The 23,583-nt window shown below is 44.1% G+C and overlaps 1 protein-coding gene across 1 annotated transcript; it reads left to right on the top strand.

Annotated features, from left to right (window-relative positions):
* Nucleotides 1–19,506: 19,506 nt before the first annotated feature.
* Nucleotides 19,507–21,662, top strand: LOC133902165 (pectinesterase-like). Its single transcript, XM_062343764.1, has 3 exons — nt 19,507–20,489; nt 20,574–20,734; nt 20,825–21,662. Exons 1-3 carry the CDS (start codon nt 19,507–19,509, stop codon nt 21,523–21,525), a joined length of 1,845 nt encoding a protein of 614 aa, XP_062199748.1. The 3' UTR covers nt 21,526–21,662.
* Nucleotides 21,663–23,583: the final 1,921 nt, after the last annotated feature.

A 23,583-nucleotide genomic window follows, 5' to 3' on the forward strand; every position in this document is an offset into this window, starting at 1 on the left:
ATATATTACGTGAAAAATGGATAAGAGTGGCAAGTCATAATCGTTACCCGTCACTCCGAATGCGCCACTAATGATATGTAATAAGTGATGGGTAAGAACGCGTCACTAATAAGGTCATTGATGACGGGTAAAAACTTAACCCGTCACTTATTAAGGTCATTACGTCACTTATAATTTGTTTGTGGCCCGTTATTTATGACTGATATATAGTTTTCGCGCTTTTTAACGTGAAAAAAGATATTTTTCACCCAAACCAATCCAACTCAGTCCTATCACCATTCACCACGTCTCTCTACCTATTTTTCAAGCTATTTTTAGAATGTGTGTTCCGTGGGAATCGAACTCGCGACGACCCCTCGTGCGCATAGCTGCCTAACCATCTCAACCTCACGTGCGTCCTGAAGGGACTCGGATAAAAGGTCCTTTTAACTGTGACCCGTCACTTATTACAAGTCATAAATGACGGGTCACAGTTATGACCCGTCACTAATGTTAATTTTACAATAGACATAAAAACCAGTTGACTCGGAGTGCCTTTGATTAAATGGTCATAACTTTTGTATATGGACTCCGATTTCGACGATGTTTTTTTGACTTTACGGACATCTACAGAAAAAGTTACATCCGTTTCTCTTCGACTTTGTCGTGTTCGGCAAATTTTTCGAGACCTAAAATGGCTTGAAAGATTAAGTTCTCGCCTCCGGAAGTTTCTGCACCGTTTTCGGAACAAGCTTTTGTGTCCATAGCCGTTATCCCTTACATCAAACTTGAGCAGAAATGTATAATGGTTCATATTCTAGTGCTTCTGAAGTGAGAAACATAAGAGAAAAATAAAATAAAAATAAATTTTTTTAATGTTTAGATCGTTTTCTGTATTTCTGAATAACGTCATTAGTAACTTGACCCGTCATCAATAACTGGCCTACGATGACCTGTGAGTGATGAGTCGTCATTAGTGACGGGTCAAGTTTTTATCCGTCACCAATGACTGGCATTAGTGACGGGTTATAACTACGACCTGTTATTTTTATCATAAGTGACGGGTCATATTACAACCCGTCACTTATGTAGTATTTCCTTTGTTTGTTTTTCACGGAGTAATAAATTCATCTTTATACCAGTAATCAATCACACTATCAATTCTTGTATCTATTCACACGAGCTTAGATTCAGTCAACCAACGTAAACTGAGATTGATCTATCCAAATAGGTACAACAATCAAATATTTTTTTTAATAAATATAACTCTACTTAACTAACTTTATCTTTACTTATTTATATGATATAGCTCTAAAAATCTCGTCTAGAAACCAAATACACCCTAAGTGAATGAGCTAAGGCATCGGTAGCAACAAAAATTTAGGTACAGGTCCAGTTTGCACACGCATATAATTCAGATTCTACATATGAGGCTGAACGGAAATGCTCCAAGATCCAGATGAAGAGTATCGCCTAATCTTACAACACCGATCACCGATGACAAGTTGGATTAGGATGGTTGACGCGTTCTTAGCCTCGGCTTCTCGCTTTCAGCGGTAGGTGTCGCTGGCCCTGTTGGTGGGAGGCAGGGTCACGTGTAGCCACCATGCATGCATATAAGCTTGAATCCAATCAGGAATCCAGTGGAGCGACCAGTATGCTAACTGTGGCTAATTGCCCAACTTGTTCGTCATTTTCTTCGTGGTGGCCCATGGAATATCTTTGCTGCTAGCCAGCCAGCCAGCCTCGGAAGTCAGAATCTGTAATATCCCGAAATCTCAGCAAGGCTGAAATCAAAATCATTTTAAGGAAATCAAATTCAAACAGAATTTTAAAACCTTTTCCCTCTCACTCCCGCCACTCACGTGCACGCACCCAAGCTCACCAGCCACTGGTCTTGTCACCGAGGCATGATAATGCCGCCCGTCTAACCCTGCCACCTGCCTAACCTCTGCCATGTACCAACAATGAAGTCGTTGTCTACACCGTCACCTCTCCTTTTTCTCTGGCACCATACGATAATAGTATCCGAGAATCTCGTCGGCTCGGGCACACGCACGAAGAAAAGGCCGCCACCATCTGGGCTGCCGCGCCGCCTTTTCTGGCCATGCCACGCGCATCCAAAGCAACTACATCGCCATGTCATGTTGCCGTTGACAAGCCATCACGCGTCGAACCACACGCGGAGCTACGCCATTGAACCTCACCGCTGATCGTTGTAGCCTTCGCTCAGCTATAAAGGCCCAGCCGCTCGAACTTCGCACCTCACCGCCACTCGCGGAGCTCACCAAGGCAAGCTCTGCCCTCCACTTCTCTCTCTCTCTCTCTCTCTCTCTCTCTCTCTCTCTCTCTCTCTCTCTCTCTCTCTCTCTCTCTCTCTCTCTCTCTCTCTCTTTCTCTCACTATTTCCCCCTCTGACGGCAGCCCCCATCAATCCATCACTAGATACCGCCGCCGGCCAATTGGACCTGCGGCGAGCTTCACCCGACCATCCTTCACATCCCTCACCCCTCTACCTAACCCCTCCTCCTCTCTCGCAAGCCACAATGACTGCGGGCATCCGCCTCCATCGCCAACCACCAATAGTACCTCACTGGCCAAGCCGAGCGTGGAGATCCCTCACTCGCACCCCATGCCCACTCCCAGCACCCAAGAGCCCTACCCAAACCATCTCTTCACGTTTTCCCCCGTCGGCCGCCGTCGCTCCCAACTCCGGCGAGCGACTAGTACTATTCCGACTGCGGCCTGTTTCTCCTTTTTTCCAGATTTATTTTTTAGAAGCCCGTTTCAGCTCCGTTTTCGACGGTTCTTTTGCTAATATTCATCTAAATTTAAGCCCTATCCATTCTCATCAATTTCATAATTTTTGGAGTTTAATTATATTTTTGTGTGTATTTATTTTGTTGTTATGTGCTACGCTTTGGAGGCCAAAGCGTTTGAGTGTCTGACAATATTAAAACTTTGGTCTTGAAGACTTTTTACTACGGCCAAATCCCTCGTTCATTTAATATCGATCATATGGTATTTTACAAAATCCACCTTATAAAAATAAACTATTGCATATGTAAAATTGGTATTTTTGTAAAATTAAATTTATAGTCGTACCCTTATTAATATTGTATGTATATATTTATACCCCTCGATGTAGAGCAAGGGTTAAGCCTTGCTGAGTATGTTTGTACTCACCTTTGCTTATGTTTTTAGATGAAGAACTGGATTTCATTGATGTCGACGGTAAAGATGGCAAATAAGTTTTTGTCGTGTCTGCACCCAAATTACATGTTGAATAGCATGTCCCCGTACTTATCATGTTGTGCCCTCTGGTGTTGTAGACTATATAGCTCTTGAGCCTTTGTAAAAGCCTTTATGTGTTACTAGCGATTTATTTTACCACTCATTTGATATATATATATATATATATATATATATATATATATATATATATATATATATATATATGATATCACTTGTTATAATACTTATGTTTACCAGCAACTAATTTATAGACTGTTATAATAAAGTTTTAAGCATCGGGATGACTCCTGGCGCTTCATAATCATAATTCAAGCTTTGTGCCATGCTCTGCCTACAATACCGCCCATCATCCCTACAGACCATGCGTCTGCATGCCAGGTCAGACGATGGCTACTGGAACGAAACCTTGCCATGAATGACGACGACTCAGCGACGTCAAGCCATGAACCCGTCGCACGCCTGGATCCCCGCCACCCCCGCGGGCTGCCATGCCGCGCGTGCGTAGCAGCGTAGGCTACCTGCGTGAGAGAGCGGGCGACAACGAACCAGCACGCCGCTCTCTTGTCTCATCCAACGACAGCGGCGGCATAGGTCAGCTCGTTGCCATGCCAGGCCACCCGGGCAGCTTCGCAGTTGGACCGGAGCGGCCGCGTTAGGTGAGTTTGCTCGGGTATATGGGCCGGTCCTTAGGAAAGCACGAGAGCTCGCTCAGTTGACGCCGCGTACCGTAGTGAGCAAGGTTGGTGGTAGAGCTCGGGTGTGTGTGTGGTCAGTCATTTTACGCGGCGGACCGCACCTAAGGAAGGTTGGGCTGACGGAAGAAGATTTAGCAAACAAATCAAAGGAAAAGGTCTCTCTCTCTTTCTCTCTCTCTCTTTGTGGAAAGAACAGATAATTTCGAAATGATTCCCTGAAGAGAACATTTTACGGTTCATGCATGGGCATCTGAACAATCTAACTGTCATTGCGATCGAAATGCCACGAAGCTACCGAGAAATGATCGACGGGGAGCACGCATGAAGTTATAGCCTGGGACGACAAAGCTAAAGGTCACAACCACGCGCTTTGTGCTCCGCAGATGAGATGATTCGTTGACGTTCCGGCACATACCCACGTTCCAGGATTCTCCGGGGCGCGCGAACGGAACAAAACGCCACTCCAGTCTGCTTTGACTTCGCTAATCTGCTTTCGGTCTAGTGTTAATGCTTTGTTTCCGCCGAAGTACAATGCAGTAAAAGTATTAAAACAGAGGTGAACGAACCACGCGTTGACACCATCACTGAGCTCGAACATTCACTGCAATTTACTACCACGCACCGACATTGCATTGCATCTTCCAGTTACACGTACGCTATATAAAGACACCTGATGATCGACTTCTTCGTATATTTCATACCAACAACACACACACGTTAATCGATCAGCGCCTGATTGATACGACATGGAAGGAGGAAAGACGGTGGCGGTGGCGATGGTTCTGACGCTTCTGATCCTTTCAGCTACCGCTCATGGCATCCTGCCGGCGCGCTTACAGGGAGGAGTGGGAGGTGACGGCCACGGCCACCGTGATCGAGCCGCTGAGTCCGCTCCGACGGTATCTGAGAAATTAAGTTAAAATGTATTTTAGTTTATTTATAATAAATGATTGATATTGATATTTATTTGGTTTGATGATCTTTAGTTTTGTATGAGTTTTGATGTGATTTGAATTGATTTGAGATTTTAATTGAGTATATTGATTATGGATTAACTGGAATTAGAGTTGGAGATATATATTTATTTGTCTCATGGTGTGCAGGTGATGGATGCAATTTGATGGTCGACAACGGAATGATCGGGACCAAGCAGAGTGCTTGATGCCGAACGATAAAAGTGGTCGGACGAAATCAAGAGTGATTCTAACTGAACACGTGAAGGTCAAGCAAAATATGGAAGATAGATGGAGATGATGCGTTGATAAAGTCAAGTGAAGATGATACCGGTGCAAGTGACAAGACGGATTGAGAGATCGGAAGCGGGAGAGACTTGCTGGTAGTCATGATCGCAAGTCGGAGTACATGCGTCGATATCGGAGCCCTTGCTTAAAGTGTAAGCAAGTGGGGAGTCACGCTTTGAGAAGCGTGCTTGGGTTTCGCGGTTTGGCCTCAAAACCATGAGAGAATTGGAGGAATATGTGGTACCATCGCAAAGCTTGCATCGAGACGAAGCTAAGTCGTAAAGGTGTCACGATCGTTCGATGAATCGAGAAGAAAATAGACTAAAATACCCTCGGTTATAGGTAAGAGTGTACTACAAGAGAGGGGTATTTTGAAAAAAAAAGTTAGAAAACTTAAAGGTCAAGTTTTCTAGGCTCATAAACAGAGGGGTAAGGCTATAGGAGTAGATGAATAAGCCATTTTGAGCCTATTGTGTCATCCATATGAAAGCATTGTGCTAGGGTTTTAGAGGAGAGGAAGAGAAGTGTTTAGCGTATATATTAGATGAGAGTTTTGTGTGAAAAATCTTTTGTAATCTGCTTAAAATAGGGTTGACCTCTGCTATAATGAAGTTTATTTTTCTTCATGTTATTGTGCTCACCTCCTTCTAGTTTACCTCTATTAGTTTCCTTACAAGTTTGAAAGTTTTTCGGTTTTCGGATTTGATTTTTGTTTTGATTTTTGGGCTGAAATTTCATTACCTTGTGAGGTCATTATTCTTATTGCTAGAAGCATAAAATTCACATACACACGCTTATGTGATGGGGTCTTAAATTCTCTTACCTGTAGACAATTAGCTAGTTTTTCTTGTGCTAACAACTTACCGAGTGGTTTTACTTTGTCTTCCTTAGTTCATATCACAGAGGAGCAGGTGGTTGCACTGGATGATGAGGATCTTGCTCTCATTGTAAAGAAGTTCACCCGCTTCTACAACAACAGGAGAGATTAGAGGAGAGGGGGCTCTCATGCTTGTTTTGAGTGTGGTGATACCACTCACTTCAAGACGGACTGTCCCAAGCTCAAGAAGATGGAGGACAGCGAGCACGACTACAACAAGTATAAGAAGAAGAATAAGAAGTCTCTCATCAAGAAGAACCATGATAAAATGGCTAAGAATGCGGCCAAGACGGCTTCTAGGGCATTCGTGGTACCTCTCAGCGACATCGATATCTCATCAAGCGAGGAGGAGAGCTCGGAGGAGGAGGAACCGCAAGTGAAGAACAAGAAAAAGACCAATAACTTCACCAGCCTCTGCTTCATGGTGGATGACAACAATGATAGCGACCCCGATCTTGATCCCTCTGAGGTATTACCTTCCTACAACCAGCTTTCCATGCAAGTTGATACCTTGAGTGATGCTCTCGTTAGCCAGGATATGTTAGTTAAGAAAGATGTGTGTGAGTTGAAGGAGCTTCAGCCTAAGTATGAGTCTGTTTGTTCTGAGCTTGAGTTGATTAGGTCTAGGGCCAAGGTTGAGGATGAGGATTATGAAAGTTACTTGGTTGTCATGAGTGAGCTTGTTGAGCTTCAAACTGTACATGCTCAAGTCATTAGTCGGCTTGAGACTGTCGAGAAGAAGCTCCTTGAGGAGGAGTCTAGACCTACTCCCTTAGGTGCTTACAATAATTGCCATTTGCTTTCAAAGGATGCTGAAGTGAAAGACCAGCATATAAAGAAGCTAGAGTCTAGATTGGAGAGTGCTGAGAGTTCTACGAATGTGCAGCCTAAGTGTCCCACCCGCATGATCCTTAAGGACAAGTTTAGCTGGGTTAGAGGGCAAGTTGAAAAGCTCATGGCTGAGAATAAGTATCTCCTTTCTCTTATGGAGAAGTTCTCAGAAGGCAAGGGCAAAATGGATTTGATCTCAGTGAAGACTAAGATGTGTGCTGATAAGCCTGAGTTAGCTTTGGATTTGAGCTTTTAAAGAGTTGCTTACACCAGTTGTGGCAAGACTGTATTCACCCCACCCACTACCCTAGAGTCAGAGAAAGCCAAGATCAATGCCTCACAACTCATGCTAGAAAAGAACAAGTCTAACCTCAACCTACAAAGAAGAAACTCACAACCAAGAGAGCTCCACAGCCTAAGATGAGGGCTCCTGTGAGAGAGCCCAGAGTGACCAGCAGTCAAGCTCCCGAGGTACTTTTACCATTGCACCTACTGTTAGAGGAAATGTCACTTGGTTGGGTTTTTCTTTTGCCGTAAGAGATATGAGAGGTGTGAGTGGGAGTGGAGTACCCGGGACATGTACTGCCCCTCTGTTGGTGTGCATGAGCCTTTTCCCTGCTCCTACCCACGAGTCTCCAGCGCTTTTCAGTCTTTTTCTAGAGGCGTTACCAAGCGTGGATTTTACCATAACTCATATGATTTTGGTCCATATGTAAGAGGTTTTGAGTCCCAGCGCTTAGGCAGATCACATTTTCCTCATCGTGGTACTTACCCCCAGCGTGTTGGTGTTAATTTGCATGCAACTACTATTTTTGCTTCAGGACGGATGACCCAGTACTAGATTCTCATGAGGTTTTTTATGAACCCTAGTACTGAGCCATCCACCTTCTATTCTTCTTCTATGTAGGTGGCAGGTGGAGGCCTGGAGAACAAATGGCTCATTGACTCTTGCTGTTTGCGCCACATGACCAGAGATTCATTATGGTTCTCCAGCCTCACCTTGACAAAGCATCATGAGTATATCACTTTCAGGGATGATCGGAAAAGTAGAGTGAAGGCCAAAGGAACGATAAAGGTAAATGAGAGTTTTACTCTCAAAGATGTGGCTTTGGTTGAGCATCTGGGATACAACCTTCTTTCTGTATCGCACTTGCTAGATAAGAACTTGGAAGTGCATTTTAAACACGATGCTTCTCGAGTTCTTGATTCTTCTAGCATCTTGATTTGTCAAATTTCCAGAGTTGGGAGAGTTTTTGGAGCTGATTTTTTTAAGTCTTTTGGTTCTTCTAGCTGTTTGATTGCACCACCTTCTTCTGTTCTTTGGATGTGGCATAAGAGACTAGGACACATGAGTTTTGATTTGCTTACTCGTTTGAGTACCCTAGGTTTGATTCGAGGATTGCCTAAGCTCAAGTTTGAGAAGAACCTTGTTTGTGCTTCTTGTCGGTATGGCAAGATGGTTGCCGCTCCTCACCCACCAGTCAATCTGGTGATGACTGAATGATCTAGAGAACTTCTCCATATAGACACTATTGGTCCTTCCCGGGTTTGCTTGGCGGGCGAGAAGTGGTATGTTATTGTCATTGTTGATGTCTTCTTTCACTGCTCTTGGATCTTCTTTCTTGTGAGCAAGGATGAGTGTTTTCACACTTTTGGAGCTTACCTTTGAGATTGTTCAAAGAACTTCCTGGTCCATTAAAAGCAATTCACAGTGATAATGATACCAAGTTCAAGAACTATCTCTTTTATGCTTTCTGTCTTGAGCATCAATTTTCTACCCCACATATTCCTCAACAGAATGGCGTGGTTGAGAGGAATAATAGCACTTTGGTGGAGATGGGTAGGACGATGATCGATGAGCATAGGACTCCTATGAAGTTTTAGGCAAAGACTATTAGCACGACGTGCTACATCTTCAATTGAATTTTCTTGCGCTCGATCTTGAATTTGACTTCTTATGAGTTGTGTTTTGGGAGGAAGCCGAATGTTTCGTATTTGAGAATTTTTTGGTGTTGGTGCTTCATCCTTAAGCGTGGCAATATTGATAAGTTCGAGTTGCGTTCTTTCGATAGCATTTTCTTGGGGTATTCTATTCATGGTCATTGTTATAGGGTCTTTAATCTTGACACTAACACCATCATGGAGTCCTATGGTGTGACCTTTGATGAATCAATCCCTTGTGCTAGCCCTGTCTTTGAGTGTGCAGGTGACCAGGAGATGAGCGAAAGTATCTTTGTAGATGGCGACCTTCCAGCTTTCGGCGATGACGGGGATGATCCACTACTTCCAACTACCACACTTGCTCTTGTGGGGGAACCGTCCAAATAATATTCTAGTTAATCACCAAGTCAATCATTTACATAATTATGACTTCAACGATTAACCAGAATGTCATCCCGATAGTCCCGTCACGTGTTTTGTGCTCAAGATCAGAACACATGCCTTTCCAACATAAGAATCATAACCAAGCTTAATAAACAGCGATTAATTAAATCATATTACAAGTTTTTAAGTATTTACAAGTTTAACAATTTACAGTAAAAGAGATCTAAGAGGATACTAAAACTGATCAACTCCTAGCCAAAAGAGAAACTACGCAGCGGAAACAAAAGCTAAAGACAACAAAAGATGGGTGAAGCCATATGCCCGTAGGCTTCACCCCAAAAGCTTGACCTCCGAGTAGTTGCCTACTCATTCCCGCCGCTAGCATCGGTGGACGTGAAGTAGCCAAACAACGTCTCTTACTCACCTACAAAACATGTAGAACAGATGAGTACGAAGGTACTTGCAAGATTTAATCCATGTAGGGTACATATAAATAACCCGACTCTAAGGATTGTGCATTGGGCCATAAGGTTGATTAAACACATGCGCCCGCAACCTAAACACATATGTGTGAGCATCTAAACATAACCAACATACCCTTCCAAACCTGTAACTATCAACCTGCACATGAGTATAAATGGAACCAAAGTAATACATCAATAGCCAGCCATTAACATTACCTAACATACCATCCATACCACTATCTCACATTCGTAACTCCGATGCAAATGAACAGAAACATGCTCATGACTGAGAGCATGTCAATTCGAATTGTTTTTACATCCTGTAGGGGGGTACTCCTTTACCTATACGACTCGAGGACCATACCGCTCACGTGTCCACATAGGCCCACACGAGGGTGTACTCGTGTCAATCTTTCCTAATAAGCCCCAACTGTTTGATCATGTGCCGATAGGTGCAGAAGTCATTCAGAACTACTCCCGAAGCAAACTGGATACCCCTACAAGGTTGCCCGCTCACACCATCGACTCGCACGGCAAAATGCCACAGCTACAAAGGTATTCAACTTATCGTTCTCATATGCGACATGTAATAAGTACGAAAAGTGGTAAAGCCAACTACACCGATGGGCAGTGCTTAACCGATGCAAAGCGGTCTATGGTGCCCGGATCCTCTCCCGAACTACCTCGAGGAACTCCGCCAGGATAGAAGACACCCCTAACATCGTTCACATCTTGTCTCATCCTCACATCTCATCCAACGATTGACATGGTAATCAATATTCGTGAACAATAAGTACCTCCTTTCTCATGAATAATGGTTGCACCATCGCTTGACTTCTACCAAGGACCTATGCATTGCTAAGCATTTCAAATAATTTTTAAGTTAGACATCAACAATGTTATCAAGGCTACAAGGATATGGATCATCAAATAACTAAGGTAGGACAATGAATCACATAAGTTCTACCCATAGAAGCTCGACATCGACTTATTGAACATGCAAACTTACATAAAGAATTATTTATCAATTTTAGACTCCACAATTCAAATCGAAAGGTGCCATATGCTTAGATGTTTGCCTTACTACTCTGGGGTTTGCCTGATACTTCCCGCACAACACTCACAAAACTCCAAAAGGTTGGCATCGCCTTCCCTCCCTTGGATCGACGGCACAACACCCTCTAAACGAATCAAAATGCAATGCATAAACAAATGTACGACGGAAAAACACGCAAATGATGCATCCTTGAAGTATAATAGAGCATTGAGCTTCAAAAACATTTGCAAAAGACCGCTAAGTGATTAGGGTTTCGAAGTTTTGAAACCCCGGACAAGGTAACCTAAGTATACCTAGCTTTAACAGGCTGGCAGTTAGACTGATACAGAGGTGGCGATCTGACGGGTGGCCACCAGAGAGTTTTGGCCTCTGACGATTGGACCGTTGGCATGGTGGTGGTCAAACCACCCATCAATGGTTATATCGGCTGAAGTGGCGGTCAAACTCCTGTATAAATTTTCAACTTGGATTCTCCGGTTCCAACTGGCGGTCAGACCGGCCCTAGCGGTGATTAGACCATCAAACCTTGCTGGCAGCGCCTTTGTGGGGTCGCCGGTGAGGATTCCAACGAGACTTTCAACAATGAAGGGTACCAAAATGCTCTTTGGGATTAGTGGAGTATTTCTAAAGTGATTTGGACATCATTTATCGAGCTAAACTCAAAATACCCCATGTATTGGATCTAGGCTAGGTTGAACTTGGGCCTAAACGACGCGAGGGTCGAATCAAGATTGGAAACAATGGGGAAACGATAGGGGATAGCTCACCTCAGCTTATGGAAGCTTTCTATTGGATTGGAATGCTTCGGGGAGGCTCCAATTCACAGATTAGCTCCCGAATTGGTGATGAAGCTTACGGTCGATGAACGGGTCTCCGACGAGGGAGAAGAGGGGGAAAACTTGGGAAGTCCTCTGGGAAGCTCGTGGGAGTTCCCACCTCCTATCCCTGGCCTTAGAATGCGACGAGTAGAGCTCTCTTTCTCTCTCTAGGGTCGGGTGGAGAGAGGGAGAGTGAGAGAAAAGTGAGAGGGAGAGAACAAAAGAAAGTGATCGATCCACTTAACCCGAGCCTTTGTGTGTTGATGGTCAGACCGCGAGCTCGGGCGGTTAGATAGTGGGAAATCCACGTGGTAGCCCACGTGGTAGTGCACTTGGCGGTCAGACCGCAGGTGACACTGGTCAGTCCATGAGGGGGTTCTTTTGCTGCAATTTTCCTAAGTCTCCCCTCATCATCCTCCTTCTATTCTTTTCCTTCTCCCAAGTATGTTTGGATTCTCCAAAGTACTCTAAACCATCTCTAAGGTGTTTGAGACATGTTTAACTGATTTTTGATAGACAAACACGTGCAAGCACATATGATTACGATTCTGCATGCCTAATTACATAATTAGCATTTTGGAACGTGATAGCTCTTGAGCTGGTTCCTGTCTCTTCTACACCGGCAGAGGGTCCTGCAGCCTCTACTTTCATTTCAGCTGCTTTTGAGCCTGCACCAGCAGTGTTTGAGGGGGAGATAATCTCGCAGTGCGAAGCTCCTCAGCACATTCAACAGCGACACCCTCCACAGATGATTATCGGTGACATCAATGAAAGGGTAACGAGGTCCAAATTTTCTCATTATTCTCATTTCACTGATTCTGCATTTGTTGCTTCCTTTGAGCCCCATGATGTTGGACATGTTTTATCTAATTCGAGTTGGGTCGATGCCATGCATGAAGAGCTAGAAAATTTTGAGAGAAACCAAGTTTGGGTCCTTGTTGAGCCACCCCAAATGTTAACACCATAGGCACCAAATGGGTTTTCAAAAACAAACTGGGGGAGGATGGGTCTATAGTAAGAAATCAGGCTAGATTGGTAGCTCAGGGTTTCACTCAGGTAGAGAGGATAGACTTTGGAGAGACCTTTGCACCAGTAGCTAGGCTAGAAGCCATTATGATCCTCCTTGTATTTGCGGCATCCTGATGTTTAAAATTGAATCAAATAGATGTCAAGAGTGCTTTTCTAAATGGTTTCATAAAAGATCTATGTCAAGCAACCCCAGGCTTTGAGCATCCCAAATACCCTCATAGAGTATAAAAGCTTCCTAAAGTTTTGTATGGGCTTAAGCAGGTATATAGGGCTTGGTATGATAGGGTTAGGTCTTTCTTGGTAGGGCATGGGTATATGATGGGGTCAGCTGATAAAATTTTATTCACTCTCAAGCAATGCAATGATTTCTTACTTATTCAGATTTACATAGATGATATCGTTTTTTGTAGCTCTTCTCATGCACTTGTGATCAAGTTTGCAAAAACTATGAGCACAGAGTTCGAGATGTTGATGATGGGCGAGCTTAACTTCTTCATTGGACTTCAAATCAAGTAGTGGAAGAAAGGCACATTCGTCCACCAAGTGAAGTACACCAAGGATCTACTGAAGAAGTTTGACATGAGTGATGCAAAGCCATTAATGACACTAATGGCTACCTCGATCGTGCTTGATTCGGATGAAGATGGTGAAGAGATGGACTAGCAGGAGTATAGGAGCATGATCGGCTCCCTCCTGTCCTTGACAGTGACAAGACACGATATCCACTCTGCCATATGCTTGTGTGCTTGCTTCCAAGATTCACCGAGGACGTCTCACCACCAAGCGGTGAAACACATTCTAAGGAATATCAAGCACACTTTCGAGTATGACCTTTGGTTTTCTACATCCTCTTCGCTTTCTCTTCGTGGCTTTTCTGATGCAGATTTTGCTGATTGTAGAATTGACTGGAAGATTTCCTTTTATACTTTCTTAGGTACTTCTCTTGTATGTTAGTCTTCTTGCAAGCAGTCTAGCATTGTGCAGTCTACTGCTAAAGCTGAATATGTAGCTACTGCTCACAGATTTTGTGATGGTTACTACTTTAAGACATTTTGGGTTAGATTTCAGGAGTATGCCGCTTTTGTTTGACAACACTGGTGTCATAAGCTTAGCCAATAACCCAGTTCAACACTACAGAACCAAACATATAGATGTGAGATTTCACTTTCTAAGAGACCACAGTGAGAAGGGAGACAATGAGTTAAGCTACATAGATACCCAATACTAGTTAGCCGTCATCTTTACCAAGCCTCTAGATGTAACAAGATTTGTCTTTCTGAGGGGAGAGCTAAAGGTGATATGCCCCAGAGGCAATCATAAATATGATTATATCACACGCCTATGTTAATGTACTTTTGAATAATATGTTATTCCAAAAATGACTACCTTTTACATTGATTGGCAAGTATGTAACTTGTTCACAAAACTCTTTGTTTATGTCGTGATGCTATTCTTAGTCGATCCCTGGTTGCATATCATTGTGATGATACATAAGATCAACACATGTATTAATTGATGATCATGTTTCCTGGATCATAGGTATAGAGATATCATGTCAATAATATGGACATTTATATTAGAGAATATGATGTTGGATAGACCCACCTTGAGATACTGCTGGAATTGTTATTTATGATGTGCCATTAGTTGTTATCTCAAATGGTGTACCTGCAGGATCGTTAGACCTAAGATCATCATTGATTCTCATAATGTGTAGTGGCATACTTTGAGGCTGTCAAATGCTATTCCGTAACCGGATAGTCATAAAGGTAGTTTTCGGGTTTGTCATCAAACATGTCGTGGGGTGTGAGCGATCAAGATGAAATTTGCCTCTCCTTGATAATGGGAGAGATATCTCTGGGCCCCTCGAGGTAGTTGGATCGAGAAAGTGCATGATCATGCCAATATAATTAAAGAGTTAGTCATGATGAATCCACTACTTGATCAAGTGAACGGTTGAGCTATCACATATATGGCACATATCTTGTCTTAAGCTTGACTGGTATCGTGAGGTGAAGGATCAGTGCATGTTTATATCAAGGTTCAGCCGATATGATCTTTTGTGTATACTCGGGAGTCAACATGTCTTGCTAGGGACCACTATTGATTTCAGTTTGGAATGGGTTTGTACATGAACCTAACGGGTCACACACTTAAAGGGTTGGAACAATACATGCGAATTGGATTCGTATATGGGTTTTGATTGGATTGTGATCCATGAGAAGTTAGAGTCCTAAAGGGCTTCCAACGTGGGAGCCCATTGGCGAGCTCTATATAAGGAGAGGCGTGGGTAGGGCGTGCTAAGGTTGAGCCACTCCGAAACCCTAGCCGCAGCTTTTACACGATCTCTTAAAACCCTAGCCGCACGTGCAGTGCTAGCACATCGGCGCTCGGTGTTTCTACCCAGTACATGTGGATACCATAGAGGCACTGCTGCTATTGCGGCGCTAATCTTCTCGGTGAGTTGATCGTGATGTGCTCGGGACTGGTCGTCGGTCGTGATGAACTGGTCGACGTACCTGCTCGTCTGATCGCGGAGCACAACGCAATCACTCGGATCTGGTCCAGGACGCGACAGACCTGATCGGGAGCTGGTCAAGGAACTGATCGAGGAGCACGATCACCTGCTCATAGTTGGTCAGGGAGCATGACTACCTGCGTGGGGCTGGTCGCAGATCTGATCGAGAAGCTGCTCGAGGAGTTTGACGCGCACGGCGTTGGATTGGTCTACTCCAACTCTTCTTCTGCTGCACTATGTGTCGAGTGGTAACGATCTATGATCACCTATTAACATTGTTTCCTGGGTGAATGTGGTAGAAATTTTTTATTTTAGGCTAGCGTAGCCTACCCGTTACCCAACAAGAGCTTGGTGTGTGTCATCCCTATGACATTGTATGAGGGGAAGTTGCCTTTGTACATGCTCTATCTTACTTTTATTGCATTTGCATTGCAGAGAATTTTGTAAGATAATTATGTTAGAATGCTTCACTTATATGTTATTTGCACTTACTTTTACTAGTTGCAAATTTGTGCTAAGTGTAGTGGATGTATAACAATTAGTGCAAGCTTATGCTTTTATTGAAACATGATATAAAAATCTGTTGAGCAAGCTTGTGTTTTCTAAGAATTAACTCAAAATGTGAACATAATTTCTTGTCATCCTTGAGTATTTGCTTTAGCTTGATCAGTGCTTAAATTAGGTCTAGTTCTGTAAAAAGCTTGTGCTATGCCGCTTTGTTCAGTTCAGCTTGGAGGTCTTTGACATTTGTCTATGTAAATATTTAGCCCATGATTAACCTTGGGAGAGCGTGTTCTCTTTTATGTCGTAATGGTACAACTTGTTTTGGCTTTGTGAAAAATTGCATATCTTGAATCCTATGTTGAGTTAATAAAATGAATGATCAAATTTTGAGTTAAAATTGAATCCAATATGGTGGCTTAAGGCTTCATGTGGTTTGTCGAAGAAGTGAGCCATGGTTTCTTAAAGCTCAATTAAGGATAGTTAAATAATCAAAAGAAAGTTAATTTGTGCTTTAATCTGCTAAGAATGTTACTTTTCATGTTGTTAACTAAGACTTGGATTAATATGTGGGTGTTTGTATAGCCCGTCAGATTGAATTTGGTTGCCTAGTTTGAACTTGACATAGCACTAGTTTCTCTAATCTTCGCACTGATCATGAAATTATGGATGCTTTTGTGATGACATCTTTTGGATAATTGAACAACATGATTAAAACTTGCTTCACTTCCGGTGCTTGTGACATGAACTCACTTCGAAACTTTGTGTGCCTTTGAGTTATATTGTTTACTCCTCATAGTGCTTTGACATCTCTAGTCCTTGCAAGTCCTTTGGGATCTATATGTGAAGCTTTGTAACCTTGTATTTTATTTGCACATCTTTTGTATTGTTTTGTATCCTTGATGTTTGTATTGCCAAAGGGGGAGAAAATATGCCAAAGATATTATGCATAAATATTCAACAAAGGGGGAGAAAATTGCATTTATCTAGAAAGAAAGGAGAAAAAAATATAAAATATGCAATCATCAAGGAGGAGTAAGTTTTTGTTTTGTATTTTTGAGTTTTTCTTGCTCTTTTGAAATTTTTAGCTCGTTTTTTGCCTCTCTTAGGGTTTTTGCAACTTTTATTATGCCAAGTGACCTATTTTCCTTTTTCTCGAGTTTTTATTCACTTGGATGAGCTTATCTTGTTTTAATTTCTTCAAACCAAAATATTTGTGCTTTGAGGATTGTCAATGTACTCATCAAGGGGGAGATTGAGAAATCAAGTTAAAATGTGCCTTGGTTTACTTATTATGAGTGATTGACATTGATATTTATTTAGTTTAATGATCTTCGGTTTTACATGAGATTTGATATGATTTGAATTGATTTGGGATTTTATTTGAGCATATTGATTATGGATTAACCGGAATTAAAGTTGGAGATATGTGTTTGCTTATCTCATTGTGTGCAGGGGATGAATGCAATCTGGCGGTTGACGGCAGGATGATTGGGACCAAGCGAAGTGCTTGGTGTCGGACGATCAAGGAGGCCGGGAGGAGTCAAGGGTGATCCTAGCTGAATACCTGGAGATCAAGCAAAGTATGGGAGACAGATAGAGATGGCGTGTTGAGAAAGTCAAGTGAAAGGGATACCAGTGTAAGTGACAAGGTGGCCTGAGGGATCGGAAGTTGGAGAGACTTGCCGGTGGTCAGGATCGCAAGACGGAGTACAAGCGTCGATATTGGAGCGCTTGCTTAAGGTGTAAGCAAGTGGGGAGTCACGCTTTGAGAAGCGTGCTAGGGTTTTGCTGTTTGGCCTCAAAACCGTGGGAGGATTGGAGGAATACGTGACACCATCGCGAAGCTTGAGTCGAGGCGAAGCTAAGTCATGCAGGCGCCGTGACCGTCCGATAAATAAAGAAGAAAATAGACCAAAATACCCTCTGTGGTATGTAGGAATATACTACAAGAAAGTGATATTTTGGAGAAAAAAAACTAGGAAAGTTAGGGGTTAAATTTTCTAGGCTTATAAATAGAGGGTAGGACTATGTGAGGAGATGAACCAACCATTTTGAGCCCCTTGTGTCATCTATATGAGAGTCTTGTGATAGGGTTTTAAGAAGAGGAAGAAGAGTGCTTAGCCTATATATTAGATGCGAGCTTTGTGAGAAAAAATCTTTATAATTTACCTAAAATAGGGCTGAACTTTGCTGTAATAAAGTTTATTTTTCTTTATGTTATTGTGCTCGTATCCTTCTAGTTTTCCTCTGTTGGTTCCCTTGCAAATTTGCAAGTTTTTCGATTTTCGGATTTTATTTTTATTTTGATTTTTGGGTTAAAATTTTAACACCTTGTGAGGTCATTCTTCTTATTACCAGAGGTATAAAATTTATATACACACGCTTATATAATATGGTCTTGAATTTTTTTGCCTCTTGATAATCAATTTGGAGAGTTTTGTTGTTAGGTGTTCATCTTTTCTTGTTTCTTTATAAGTTGTGATCTTTCGAGTGCTAAGATATATAGATTGATCTTAAAAGTAACCTATGATTCATATACCATTCGTAGAGTTATGTTGCCTCAATTTTCTCTTGTTAAAACTTTTCTTTATTTTTGCTTCCACTTGAGTTTTAAAGTGCGTTGGGTGATTCAAATAGAAGAAGATCATTAATTTCGTAAGAAATTTATTGAGACATCAATTCACCCATATAATCATCAATCTTGTTCCTATAGTATCCGAAGGGAGGGCGGCGCCAAGCGATCATAATATGCCGATCTAAAACCTTGCCCTCCTCCCGTGTAATTAAGTGCCACAACCAGGGGCAAAGCTACAGTAACAGGCCTGAGTGCATTGGCATCGGAAAAAATCTCCATTATTAATATTTTTTTATCTCCCTGACCACACCTGCTGCAGCTTAATGCCAGTACGAGTGTCCATCTTGATTTTCTATCCTCAAGTTAAGTATTTATAGATACCGCTATTTGTGCTGCATAGTATAAATTTCATGTTGTTGGGACTTGGGAGGATGCCAGGGCCGTACCGTACTATTTGAGGGCCCTGTGATAAAACCAAAATCGGGCCTCGGACCAAATACATGCAACTAGAAAATTATGGTCCATTTCCCCTTATTTGCTTATAAGAGTATGAAGCAAAAAAGTACGGGCTGCGGCACTATTCGAGATGCAAGATTTCCATATGAATTTTGACAGACACAATTTTTTTCGAGATTCTCAAATTGAACTGTTCTCTTAAAATTGTGTGAAAAAAAATAAATGTGTTTGAAACAGGTAGAATACCCTCATACTTCGTGATTGTTGATGTTTTGTTTTCTATAAAATTCTCAAGATGCAAACATGGCTACATTTAAAAAGGTTTTGTTTATCTAAGTTATTTGCAAAAAGAATCATAGTTTTCTCCAAATTGAAGCAGTAGACCAAGTACGGAGTTTAGTGTAGATGGAGATTAACTTCCTTAATTATGTAGATTAAGCCACCAATTAAAATCTAATCAGAAAATGGGGCCCATAACCTTTGCACTTGCTGATCTACGGCCCCTGGAGAATGCATATATTTGTGAATAGTCATGGACTTGCAAAGCAACTTTCTTCTTCTGCTTCATTCGCTCAGGTCTTCAATTCGAGTATAGAAATAGCCAGTGCACCATGGCTACGACAAGCGGCCATTGGTGCATGGCAAAATGATCAAGGAATAACGAACACCCAAACATAGCCTCCACAAACGTCTCCCCTCCCTTCTTTCTTCGGAATCCACACTCCCCAAATATACCATGGTTCTCCATTGTCTCCGCCCTTTCTCCATCCTCTCTGCCTTGGGTGATGTCAGGCAGAGAGTGGGAGCGAGGAGGAAGCGGCCAATAAAAGAGAAAAAAAAAATCACCAAAAAAGAGAGAGTGGAAGAAAAACAGCTCCGATCATGTCGTCGGCGTTCGGCGACTTCGGCCCGCTCACCGAGCGCCGCCGCGCAGAGAAGGCGCGGCAGCAGCGCAGGCGCCTCATGATCGCCGGAGGGACCGTGTCCATCGTCATCATACTCATCGTCATGGGTGGCGCCGCCGTCATGTACAGCGGGAAGGCATCCAGCGACGACGGCGACTCCAAGAAGGGATCGTCGCCGGCCAAAGGCAAGTCCGGCGGCGGGTCCGGCTCCGGGTCGGCCCCGAGCTCGCAGTCGGATCTCAAGGCCGTGTCCAAGAGCATCAAGGCGATGTGCGCGCAGACGGACTACAAGGACGCCTGCGAGAAGAGCATCGGCAAGGCCGCGAACGCGAGCGCGACGTCGCCCAAGGACATCGTCCGTACCGCCGTGGAGGTGATTGGCGGCGCGGTCGGCCAGGCGTTCGACCGCGCGGACCTGATCATGAGCAACGACCCCCGCGTGAAGGCCGCCGTCGCCGACTGCAAGGAGGTCTACGAGGACGCCAAGGAGGACCTCAACCGCACGCTTAAGGGCATCGACGCCGGCGGCAAGGACGGCCTCACCAAGCAGGGCTACCAGCTGCGGCTCTGGCTCAGCGCGGTGATCGCGCACCAGGAGACGTGCATCGAGGGGTTCCCCGACGGGGACTTCAAGGCCAAGGTGAAGGAGTCGTTCAACGACGGGAAGGAGCTCACCAGCAACGCCCTGGCGCTCATCGAGAAGGGGGCGTCGCTCCTCTCATCGGTCAAGGGCCCGGAACGCCGTCTGCTCGCCGAGGAGGGCGAGTCGCCGCAAGCCGAGCTGCCCCTCGACGAAGACGGCGTCCCGGAGTGGATTTCCGATGGTGAAAGGAGGGTGCTCAAGGGCGGCGGCTTCAAGAACAACCTCAAGCCGAACGTGATTGTGGCGAAGGACGGCAGCGGCAAGTTCAAGACCATTAACGAGGCGCTCAGTGCCATGCCAAAGACATACGATGGAAGGTATGCATGTTCACTTCTATGCATCCATCCACGTTCTTGGCACAATGTTTGACGCGCCATCGAATTTTATTTCGTGTCTCCTAGATACGTTATCTACGTGAAGGAGGGGGTGTACGAGGAGTACGTGACTATCACCAAGAAGATGGTGAACGTGACAGTGTACGGCGACGGCGCCAAGAAGTCGATCGTCACCGGCAACAAGAACTTCGTCGACGGGTTCACGACCTTCAAGACAGCAACCTTCAGTAAAGATGCCGTGCATCATCGTCGCCTTGTGCCCTCTGCTTAATACGATCGGACTCCTAAACTGACGCGTGTGCAATTGCCGTTGCTAGATGCGCTCGGCGACGGGTTCATGGCGATCGGGATGGGGTTCCAGAACACGGCCGGGGCGGAAAAGCACCAGGCGGTGGCGCTGCTGGTGCAGTCGGACAGGTCCATCTTCCTCAACTGCCGCATGGACGGGTTCCAGGACACGCTGTACGCGCACTCCAAGGCGCAGTTCTACCGCAACTGCGTCATCTCCGGTACCGTGGACTTCATCTTCGGCGACGCGGCGGCCATGTTCCAGAACTGCATCCTCGTGCTGCGCCGCCCGATGGACAACCAGCAGAACATCGCCACCGCGCAGGGCCGCGCCGACGCCCGCGAGGCCACGGGGTTCGTGCTCCAGAAGTGCGAGTTCACGGCCGAGACCGCGCTCAGGGACGCCGCCCGCCCGGCCATCCGCAACTACATCGGCCGGCCCTGGCGCGAGTGTTCCCGCACGCTCGTCATGGAGTCCGAGCTCCCGGACTTCATTGACAAGGCCGGGTACATGCCATGGAACGGCGACTTCGCGCTCAAGACGCTGTGGTACGCCGAGTACGCCAACACCGGGCCCGGCGCCGACACGGCGGGTCGCGTCGACTGGCCCGGGTACAAGAAGGTGATCAGCAAGGCGGACGCGGCCAAGTTCACCGTCGAGAGCTTCCTGCACGCCCAGCCCTGGATCGAGCCCACCGGCACGCCGGTCAAGTATGACCTGTTCACATGATTCCGGCCGGGGATCGCGTGCGATGCGAGCGCCTGCACCGGCACGGCAGGGGAAGGGGGGCCGGCCGTGCGTCGTAGGGTGTCGATGACGAGTTGGTTGTCACTGTACACGAGTTCAAATGTTGCGGCTCTTGCATGTACGTCCAGTTTTAATTTGCATTGGTATATTGGCTGCTGCATGTGCTTTGTACCTGTAGATGAAGTTTTTTTTCCGGACCACGATTATGTTTTATTCCTCGTGCATGAAAGATTATGAACCGACACTGATATATCTCTAGTCGTAGTTTTTACACAACCAACACTAATAAAATGTTACTTATAGCTTGTTCTGTAGCAGTGTTGTCTAATTAAATTAAGAAACCTAACTACATGAGTCCAAAATTACATAAGAGTGACTAACCATGTCAAATATAAGAATAAAAGAATTATAATATGGGGGTCAATACCGTACGCTAAAAATAAAGGCTCCTCACTCATCTAAAGAATAGCGCTCGTCTCCTTAGACCATCTTCAGCAATTACCTTAAATTTTCATCTTCAAAAATACTATTACAGTATCCTTTATTTTTTTATCTCCAGCAGCTACCCTATTTCCTATCTTCTACCCCACTTTTTCTCTCGCTGGATCCGCTGTCGGCCTCTGTAAACAGTGTTGCTACAGACTGCTACAGTGTTGCTTCAGCATCCGACACGTTTTCCTGCCTCCGGGCCCACTGCCAGTCCCTGTGAGCAGTGTTGCTACAGTACTGTTACAGTGATACGTGCTGCTACAGTAGCCCGCAAAATACAAGTCCCGTCCTCTCTCCGCAACACTGTAGCGTCACTGTTTTTAGCACTGTAGCTCTAGATAGGGTACCTATTGGAGTGCAATTTCCAGTCCTACGGTACTTCAGATGCTGTTGGAGTTGACCTTAGCTTGATATCCGCAATAGTGAGTACCGCTATCTTATCTGGTTGTTTAGCTGAGTTCTGCAAAATATATTGATTACGTTTCAGTATAGAAGAGTATGGAAATTCTTTGACAAAGGAAGATACAGTGTGGCATGCTTCTTTTCACATTCACTACACCGTTTCCCTCACAATACACAACATAGGATCATACGGTGAAAACATGTGCCTGAACTTTTTTCTCTCATTTTCAGTCAACTGAATGTCTGAGTATTAGCAGCTCCATTGGAATTTCACCTTTTTCTGAAGAACTTCTATAAAGTTCCTCTATTCCAAATTGCTGTACAAAGTTAAGAGGACGTATTCGAACCAAATCTACAGGAAGAGAAATTTTCACATGTGGTTACGTACACATGCTTATCAGAACCATTTATTTATATATTAAGATTTATATTGAGAAAATAGGTAAAAAAAATTATAACATAAGTGAGGAGAATTAAAAGATGTATAAATATCATACGAGAGAGATGACCAGCTCATATAAAATATACGTGCACAAGTCATGCAGTTTTGCATTTCCAAGTTTACACACGATTTATCCAAACAGAAATACTGGATAGGCAGCCGGACGGCCCAGACCTACATGACCGCACCGCAAGGACCCAATGCACGAACGTATAGACGGAAACGCAAGAGGCCTATGAAATCAAATTGAAATGTAAATTAATTTATATGTGATGAGTAATCGGTAAAGTTGTTAATTTAATTTGTCGATTTTTGGATTGTTTGTGTTTAATTTGAATATTTTGATTATAGACTGACTGGAGTTAGAGTTAGAGAAATGTGTTTACTTATCTCATGGTATTCAGGTGATGGATGTAACTTGGCAGTTGACGGCGGATGATCAGGGCTAAGCAGGTATTTGGTGCTGGACGATCAATGAGACCAGACGGAGTCAAGGGTGATCCTAGCTATACATATGGAGGTCAAGCAAAATATGAAACGAAGAATGAAGACGTTATCTTGACAAAGTCAAGCGAAAGGGATGTCGGTGCAAATGACAAAGCGACTAGAGGGATCAGGAGTGAGAGAGACTTGCCGGCGGACATGATCGCAAGACGGAATACACGTGTCGATATCAGAACGCTTGCTTAAGGTGTAAGCAAGTAGCG

Source organism: Phragmites australis, chromosome 20, assembly GCF_958298935.1.
Source record: "Phragmites australis chromosome 20, lpPhrAust1.1, whole genome shotgun sequence".
Taxonomy (NCBI): Eukaryota; Viridiplantae; Streptophyta; class Magnoliopsida; order Poales; family Poaceae; genus Phragmites; species Phragmites australis.

What these genes read in the sequence shown, in the direction of transcription:
- LOC133902165 (XM_062343764.1), top strand. Translation starts at nt 19,507, where the DNA reads ATGTCGTCGGCGTTCGGCGACTTCGGCCCGCTCACCGAGCGCCGCCGC. An exon ending in CCAAAGACATACGATGGAAG is followed by an intron (nt 20,490 to 20,573) that starts GTATGCATGTTC and finishes CGTGTCTCCTAG; the next exon opens with ATACGTTATCTACGTGAAGG. An exon ending in CTTCAAGACAGCAACCTTCA is followed by an intron (nt 20,735 to 20,824) that starts GTAAAGATGCCG and finishes TGCCGTTGCTAG; the next exon opens with ATGCGCTCGGCGACGGGTTC.